Here is a 9,218-nt window from a genome sequence, read left to right on the forward strand (position 1 = left end):
CTCCTTCAATAGCGGTAGGATTTGCCAAGACAATTTTTTTTTTTGAAATGGAGACTTGCTCTGTTGCCCAGGCTGGAATGCAGTGGTGCAATCTTGGCTCACTGCAACCTCCACCTCCTGGGTTCAAGTGATTCTCCTGCCTCAGCTTCCCCAGTAGCAGGGATTACAGGCACATGCCACCACACCTGGCCAACTCTTGTATTTTTAGTAGAGGCAGGGTTTCACCATGCTGGCCAGGCTGGTTTTGAACTCCTGACCTCGTGATCTGCCTGCCTCAGCCTCTCAAAGTGCTGGAATTACAGATGTGAGCCACTGTGCCTGGCCTGCCAAGACAATTTTATGATGCAGAAAGTATCTGTATTCGGGGTCGTCATGTGGAGTTGTACAAGTTGAGCACTGTCCGACATGTCCAGCCAAGGGATGAGGGGAACCCACTCCATGCTCCACTCACCAGGCCTTTATACAATTTGTTCTAAGGTGACAATTTGTTCTAAGGTGACAGCTTTAGAAAGAAAGGGAATATTTTTTCCTTTTCTTTCTCTGGCAGAGTAGAAGAGCCGTATAGCAAGGCTAAGTACTGGAATTGCATTTATAAGCAATTATTTTTTTCCCCGAAAACATAGGCCTAAGAAGTTAAAAAATTACAATAAGAAAAGGAAGAGGGAAGAATAGGATGGTTAAAAATGGAATCTGGGGCGAGTTTTGTCTTACGCTGCACTCTGTTGTGCAGGGGAGGGTGGCAAGGCTGGGCCTGACCATGTCTCCTGCTTGGTGAGGAAAGTTTCTCATTGTACAGCTGGCCACACGCAAAGCGGCTGCTACTCCCTGCTGCAACCTGGGGGGGGCAACCCACCCTTACCTGTAAGGAACCCCACCTTGTCAGAATCACTTTTTTTTTTTTTTTTGAGATGAAGTCTGTCTTTGTTGGCCAGGCTGGAGTACAGTGGCGCAATCTTGGCTCACTGCAACCTCTGCCTCGTGGGTTCAAGCAATTCTCATGTCTCAGCCTCCCAAGTGCTGGAATTACAGCCCCGCCACTACGCCTGGCTAATTTTTGTATTTTTCATATAGATGGGTTTTCACAGTGTTGGCAAGGCTGGTCTCGAACTCCTGACCTCAGGAAAATCGCCATTTTAAGTGGACATCAGGTCATGTCTCTCCACTGCTCAAAACCCTCATGTGGCTCCCATTTCATTTCAAATAAAGCCCACAGCTGCTACCCTGGCCTACAGAGTCCCACACACTCTCGGCCCTGGTGACCTCCTTGATGTTCTCTCCACAGTTGCCTTCCTGTCCTAATCAGCTCCGTCCACCAAGTAGACACCCAGCCCCAGAGCCCTTATATATGCTGCCTGTGCCTGCAACTGCTTGGGGTAGGCTGAATAACGCCTCCCAAAGATGTCACTCTAATCCCCCGCACCTGTGAATGTTACCCCTGGGGACCTCCAAGAGGATGTGTAGAGTGTGCCTTACAGGGGTGAGGAAGCTGGGTGCTCCCGTTCCCGTCCCTCGAGGTTAAGGACTGCTCCTGGGGTGTCAACTGCCCAGCTTCTAGCCTGCTCCATAAGTGGCCCAGCAGGCTTCTGGTATGAGTTAGGAAACCCCTGGCACCCACTGGAATCATGCCCATGACTGCTAAAGCTGCAGGGGACTTCCAGGACTTTTCAGGGATATGGGTGAGTGTATTTGTTGTCTGTTGCTGCAAAGCAGATTGCCAGAAATTCGGTGGCTTAAAACAACACACGTCTATGATCTCACAGTTTCTGTGGATCAGGAGTCCAGGCACAGCTTAGCTGAGCCCTCCATCTGAGGTCTCAGAAGGCTGCTGTCAGACACGGATCAGGCTGCACTTTCATCTGGAGGCTCGACTGGGGATGAATCTACTTCTGAGTTCATCCGGGTTATTGGCAGAGTTCGTTTCTCTCTGGCTGTGTGACTGAGGGTCCTGGCCTTTTGCTTGCTGTCAACTGGGAGCCTCCCTCAGGTCCTAGAGGCCACTTGCATCTCCTGGAGGCCACCCACAGCTCCCTACCATATGGACTTCCTCAATGTGGCTGCTTACTTCATCAAGCCAGCAAGGCTCCCTCCCTCTGATCTTCTAAGACAGAGTCTTAGATAACATAAGGCAAGCTAGGGAGTGACAGCTCAACACCTTTACTGTGTGCTGTTGGTTAGATGTAAGGTCACAGGTCTGTCCACACTGGAGGGGAGGGGATCATACAAGGCATGGACACCAGGAGGTGGGAAGTCACTGGGGTCACCTTACGAGCTACCCTGACAGCCTTGGAGCACTGGGGCACTGACAGCCTCTGCTATGGGTTGTGAGACTTCAGTGCTGCAAAGAACAAACCCCTTGAGTGTGGGACCCATGCTTGACTCTCTCTGTCCCACCTCCAGCTCCCATACAATTGGGGCTTCTATGGGTGCAGGCATTGGGGGGCTCCCTGGGACCTGGGGTGGGCGCTTCAGGTCTCCTTTCACCTTCCAACCGCTGGCCCCTTCCCAAGCTCACTGTGTGACCTCAGGCAAGTTGCTTGAAGCTTCTGAGTCTTGATGTTCTCAGCTGCAAAACAAGGTTAACAGTAGCACCAGCCTCTTGGGTGATCATGGGGACATAGCACTTATGAAGGGTTTGAGTTTTGACCTCACCAGGAAGTCCCCAAATGTTTGCTATGATTATCATTATTACTGTCTACCTCTGGTTCCCAGGGAGGCCTCTTTAGTTCTCAGGGAACGCTCCCTCATTGTGCAGGAATCTTTGAGCATCTGGGCACCACATGAAGCCTTAAGTGTTTTGGCAACAGTGTCTGGTACACGAAGGATGAGCCCTGCCCTATCCTGGGGGCAGAGGTTCTGTTCTGGGAGAGTTTCATCTCTGTCCAGTCATGGCTTCACTGCACTATTAGGGCAATGAATTTTAATGGCATGAATTATTTTTCACTCTTGCACTCTGCTGAACAGTGTGTGATTTCTGGGAACAGTCAGGCCTGGTGATTCCTGCAGGTCAGCTGAGCCAGGCCTGGCACCTTGTACCAGCAAAAGGGCCTGTCTCCCCTTCCAAGGGCCTGAGGGGCCTCACTCCACCGCAAGAGCCTGGAAAAGTGGCGCGTATCTGGCAGTGCCTCTGACTTGGGGAGTGGTGGCTGGGCCTGAAGGCCTGGGCACAGTGGGGAGGGTGGGCAAGGGATGGGCAGGAAAAGACAGCAGGGCCCAGGGCAGATCTGGGGAGCCTAGAGGTGTCCTGCTCATATCCCCCATCTTGTAGTTGGGGGAATGGGGTGAGTGAGGAGGCTATGAGTTACTACCTTTAGGGAGACACCCCAAGAATGGTCTGGTTCCATCTCTCCCTCCTTCTGAAGAACACAGGGCTTGGGCCAGGCAACCTGGTTTGAACTAGAATCCCCAGCCTCAGTTTCCTCATCTGTTCTATGGAAATTACTAATGAGTTAACAGAGCAGCACCTGACCCAGGGAAGAGCTCGGTCACCCTGGGCTACGGGGCACGGAGGCGGAAGTGACAGAAGGGGCGGCTGTGGCTAAGAGAGAACCGGAGGCCGGGTCCGCTTGTGCACCGGGGGCTCGCTTTATTTCACCACCAGCACCTGTGTGCTTCTCCTGCCCGGGGAAGGGTGGATGAACTTGAGCAGCGCCCCCAGCAGGGCCAGGACGGTGACCACGAGCAGCACCAGCTTCAGCCCCTTGAGCACGGAGTCCGCCCTGCCCCGCAGGGCCTTCCTTGCCTCCCGCCACTGGGCATCGTTCTCTCTCCACTGAGCCTCCAGCGTCTCCAGACTGGCGGCAGGTTTGAACTGGGCCACGAGCTCCTGCTGCACGAAGCACTTGTAGACGGCCGGCTGGAAGACCTGCAGCTGCCTGCCGCCGGTGGAGGGGTCCAGAAAGGTGGTGAAGTCCTGGCCGGAGAGCTGGCTCTCCCACGTCAGGGGGGTGTCGTTGGCACGCCAGTTGACGGGCCTGCGAGGAGGACAAGGTCAGGTGCAGGGCCAGGGAGAAAGGAGGGACCGACGTCTCCCTGAGGAACAGAAAATAAAGCACCGCCCAGTACCCCTCCTCGCCATCCCCCACGGAGCACTGTGCAGCCGTCAACAGTGGGATGGAGGAGGCACAGCTGGGGGCTCCCAGGGCTCCACCCGTTACTGGCCCCACCCCTTACTGGCTCCCCCCTTCCTGGCTCCACCCCTTACTGGCCCCACCCCTTACTGGCTGGGTGACCTGGGCAAATGCCTCCAGCTCTTTGAACTTCCATTTCTTTATGTAAAAATAAGAGTCTAGACCAGGCTTGGTGGCTCACACCTGTAATCGCAACACTTTCAGAGGCAAAGGCAAGGAGGATGGCTTGAGCCCAGGAGTTCAGGACCAGCCTGGACAACAAAGCAAGAACCCATGTCTGCAAAAATTTAAAAAATTAGCTGGACATGGTGACATGCGCCTGTGGTCCTAGCTGCTCAGGAGGCTGAGGTGGGAGGATTACTTGAGCCCAGGAGGTTGAGGCTGCAGTGAGCCAGTCACAGCACTGCACTCCAGCCTGGGTGACAGAGCAAGACCCTGTCCCAAAAAAGAAAACAAGAAACCAAAAAAAATGGAGAGTAATGATTGTACCTCATAAGGTTATTTGGAGGAGTTAGCAAGGGCACTCCTTAAATGATTAGTCCACCTGCCTTTGCCTGTCTGGTCTCATCTCCTTCACTCTCCCCATTACTCACTCTGCCCAGCCACACTGCTCTCCTAGATGTTCCTCTGACATGCTGGGTGCAGCCTTGGCCCTGGCTGTTCCCTCTGTCCCCAGGGCTTCCTCGCCTCCTTTCAGTTGGGCTGAAATGGCAGCTTCTCAGAGGAGCCTTCCCTGACCCCACCACTTTACACTTTTAACCTCCCCTATTCCCAGCATCCCTTCCTGCTCCGTCACCATCCAAAATACTATAGGTCGGGCACAGTGGCTCAGGTTTGTAATCCCAGCACTTTGGGAGGCCGATGTGGGAGGATCACTTGAGCCCAGGAGTTTGGGCTCAGCCTGGGCAACAAAGTGAGACCTCATCTCTACAAAACTTAAAAACTTAGCCGAGTGTGGTAGTGCATGTCTGTAGTCCCAGCTACTGTGGAGGCTGAGATGGGAGAATCACCTGAGCCCGGGGAATTGAGGCTGCAGTGAGCTGTGATTGTGCCACTGTACTCCAGCCAGGGTGACAGAGCAAGACCCTGTCTCTAATAATAATAACAACAATAATAATAAAACTATATATTTATGCGCCACAAGGGCAAGAATCTCTGTTGGTTGTGTTCTTCACTGTTTCCCAGGTCCCTAGAATGGAGCTTGGCATATACATATGCAGTGAACACGTGTTTAGTGGAGAAATGAATCAGGCACCGACACACCCAGCGTGGTGGAAGAACAGAGAGGATACTCCACAGACAATATCAAAAAAGCTTGCATTCCCAGCTAGGTACATTGTGGAACTTCTTATTGGATGCTGTGGCAGGCACTCTACAGTCTTTAGTCCCCTTAACACATCACAATGACCCCGTGTGGCCGGGGGCTGGCAAGACCTCTGCACTGAGTTAGACAGTGGCCCCCGCAAAATGCATGTCCTTCCCAGAATCTCAGAATGTAACCTTATTTGGAAATTGGATCATTGCAGATATAATCAGTTGAGATGAGAGCATATTGGAATAAGGTGGGCCCTCAATCCCATCTCACCAGTGTCCTTTTAAGAAAAGGAAAAGAGAGACAGGGACACAGACACCCAGGAAGAATACCAAGTGATGATGGAGGCGGGCATTGGAGAGAAGCAGCCACAAGCCAGAGAAGACTGGGATCTCTGACTGCATCCAGAAGCTAGAAAAAGGGAGGATTCTGCCCAGCTCACTCAGAGGGACTGAGAGGGAGCGTGGTTCTACTGACACCTTAATTTCAGACTTACAGCCTCCAGAAGGGTGAGACAATGGATTTCTGGTTTTTTTTTGTTTTTTTGTTTTTTGAGTCAGAGTTGTCTCGTGATGTTGCCCAGGCTGGAGTGCAGTGGTGTGATCTCGGCTCACTGCAACCTCCGCCTCCCGGGTTCAAGTGATTCTCCTGCATCAGCCTCCTGAGTAGCTGGGATTACAGGCACGTGCCACCATACCTGGCTAATTTTTGTATTTCTAATAGAGACAGGGTTTCACCATGTTGGCCAGGCTGGTCTTGAACTCCTGACCTCAGGTGATCCACCCATCTCGGCCTCCCAAAGTGCTGGGATTACAGGCATGAGCCACCGCACCCAGCCTGCATTTCTTATTAAGGGGCAGGTGGACTGGGGGAGAGGAGGGGAAGGGGGTATTTTCCAGAGGCTCCTGGCAGGAAGTAAGAAGATGAGTGTGAGTTCTAGGAGGCAGGCCTTGATGGGAAGCCCCGGGGGCACCAGCCTCTCCTCCAGGGTCTCACTGACCTTTCCAGATGAAGCAGGGGCCTGTTGGAGCCCCTAAGCTTCCTGGGCTTCCCCCGTCACAGCCCCATCTGTCTGCCTGGGCTTTTCCCATCCCGGCTCGCACCACCCTGGGCTGTGTCCCCCTTGGACTGTTTAAGAGCAGGGCCTGGCACTGTCCTGATGACCACTACGTGGCTGAACTGCAAAGAACGCCCACTCATCCCTCTGCACATATTACCATGAAGGATCCGCTGACCAGAAGAATCTGGCTAGGGGCCAGAGGCAGGGATTCCATCACCTGCACATGGATCCTAAGGGACAGTCGAGCCACGCAAATTCTGTCTTCTCATCGAGCCTGAAGTTGTCAAAAATGACGTAATCCACCCTTAACTGTGTGTTATTGGTGCACTGGACGTGGCAGGCTTCCACATGCAGCTCAGGCTGCAAGCGGCTAGACCACACCAGCACCTCTCCCAGATAGAGCCAGCAGGGCATGGCTTCCTCCAGAGGCTCCTCAATGTAGCAGTACCCCAGGCGTTTACGCTCGCCCGGCTCCTCACAGCGGTTGCAGTCCTGCCAGGGCTCCCACCAGGTAAAAATGAGCTGTTTGCTGCCCAAATGCAGGGTCTCGTTCTGCAGGGGCCTCTGACCCAGGTCCTTGTGTGTTATATGCAGGGTGGTGACATCCTGAAAGTCAATTTCATACTGCACCACTTGGCGGCCATTCTTGTTCCAGCAGTGGTAGAAGCCCGTCTGGGAGGGCAATGGATCTTTAATGAGAAGGCTGCCCTCGGGCATTATTTCCATATTGGAAATATTGGTGAGGCTGGTGAGCCTGCCCTTCTTGCCTTGTGTGAATAAATAGTACCAGTGCGCCCCCGAGGAATTGCAATACAGGAGAATATCATTGCCGGAGAATAGGGCCTGTTGGCACTGCTTACCACTGGGGCAGCTGATGGAAAAGTAGAACCCCAGCGCTGGGGCAGCAAAGTGGAGCAGCAGCCACAGCATGGGTGGCATGGTGGACCGGGGCTGTGGCAGTGGGCTGGTGCCACCCCGAACATTGTGAGGTCACCCATGAACTCTGGCCTCAGCCCTGGGCAGTGGGATGAATTGCAGCTACCACATGTGTGTGTGAGGTCACCATCCCCTTTTGTTTTGTGACAAGCTGACAACACTGTTTTTCTTTTTTTTTTTTTAGACAAGGACTCGCTCTTTTACCCAGGCTGGAAGGCAGTGCTGCAATCACAACTCACTACAGCCTCAAACTCCTGGAATCAAGCAATCCTCTCACCTCAGCCTCCTGAGTAGCTGGGACTTCAGGTGCATGCTAACCATGCCCAGCTAGTTTAAATTTTTTTCTGTAGAGACGGGGTCCTGTTATGTTGCCCAAGCTGGTCTCGAACTCCTGGCTTCAAGCCATCCTCCCACCTTGGCCTCCCAAAGTGTTGGGATTACAGGCGTGAGCCACTGTGCCCTGCTGACCATATTTAATTTCTATTCCAAGCCCTCCATTTTGCTGGGAAAGGAGCAAACTTAATTTGTCTATTCAGTTTTCTCTACTACCTGCCCCCCTTCCTTTCCAGGGGTGAGACTACATTCCCAGGGATGAAATAAGAGCATGAAGGTGTCACATGTGAACACTCAACACATATTTCCTGAACTCTTACTATGTTCTGGGCACACTTCTTAGCACTGGGGATAAAACAGTAAACAAATCCTCTCGGGCTGGGCTCGGTGGCTCATGCCTGTAATCCCAGCACTTTTGGGAGGCTGAGGTGGGCGGATCACCTGAGGTCAGGAGTTCAAGACCAGCCTGGCCAACGTGGTGAAACCCCGTCTCTACTAAATATCTGGGTGTGATGGCGGGCATCTGTAATCCCAGCTACTCAGGAGGCTGAGGCAGGAGAATCACTTGAACCTGGGAGACAGAGGTTGCAGTGAGCCGAGATCGCACCACTGCACTCCAGCCTGGGTGACAAGCGTGAAACTCCATCTCAAAAAAAATAATAAAAACTAAAAAAAATTTATCTCTGGTTACTGTTCTGACCTCCTGCACCTTTCCCCCTACTCCCTACCCTCCAACCACGCTGGCCTCCCGCTGTTCCCTGAATCTGTCAGGCAGGCAGAGGGGCTCTTGCCCCAGAACCATTGCACGTGCTGGTCCCCGTCTCTTCCCTCAGCCATCTGCATGACTCACTACATCTTCAACAAATATTTTTCTCAGTTGCTCCCTTTCCTTCCATCCCCTTTTCTAAACACCTTCTCAGGCGGTGGCTCACACCTGTAATGCCAGCACTTGCCAGCACTTTGGGTGGCCAAGATGGGAGAATCACTTGAGGTCAGGAATTCGAGGCCAGCCTGGCCAACACGGTGAAGCCCCATCTCTACTAAAAATACAAAACATTAGCCAGGCATGGTGTCGGGCACCTGTAATCCCAGCTACTCAGGTGGCCGAGGCAGGAGAATAGCTTGAACCCAGGAGGCAGAGGTTGCAGTGAGTGCAGATTGCGCCACTGCACTCCAGTCTGGGTGACAGAGACCCTGCCTCAAAAAAAAAAATTAATTAATTAATTAATTAATTAAATGATCTTCCAAACTTTTCCCAACATAGAAAAAGATGGAACATTTCTATGAGACTTGCATCACCTTATATCAAAACCTTATAAGGACATTACAACAAAGAAAAACCTCAGGTCAATCTCTTTTGTAAACATAGACACACTATCCCAAAGAAAATATTGCAAATTGATTCCAGTGATTTTCTTTACACAAGGATAAATATAAAGACCAAATTGGG

At 52.3% G+C, this 9,218-nt stretch overlaps 1 protein-coding gene across 1 annotated transcript; it reads right to left on the bottom strand.

The window, feature by feature from the left end:
* Positions 1 to 3,558: 3,558 nt before the first annotated feature.
* FAM187B (family with sequence similarity 187 member B) lies at positions 3,559 to 7,497 on the bottom strand. The gene is made up of 2 exons (XM_063701894.1): positions 6,717 to 7,497; positions 3,559 to 3,971 (listed from the first exon to the last, which is right to left on the bottom strand). The coding sequence occupies exons 1-2, from the start codon at positions 7,436 to 7,438 to the stop codon at positions 3,584 to 3,586; spliced, it is 1,110 nt and encodes a 369-aa protein (XP_063557964.1). The 5' UTR covers positions 7,439 to 7,497; the 3' UTR covers positions 3,559 to 3,583.
* Between the last annotated feature and the right edge of the window lie 1,721 nt (positions 7,498 to 9,218).

Source organism: Gorilla gorilla, chromosome 20 (genome assembly GCF_029281585.2).
Source record: "Gorilla gorilla gorilla isolate KB3781 chromosome 20, NHGRI_mGorGor1-v2.1_pri, whole genome shotgun sequence".
NCBI lineage: Eukaryota > Metazoa > Chordata > Mammalia > Primates > Hominidae > Gorilla > Gorilla gorilla.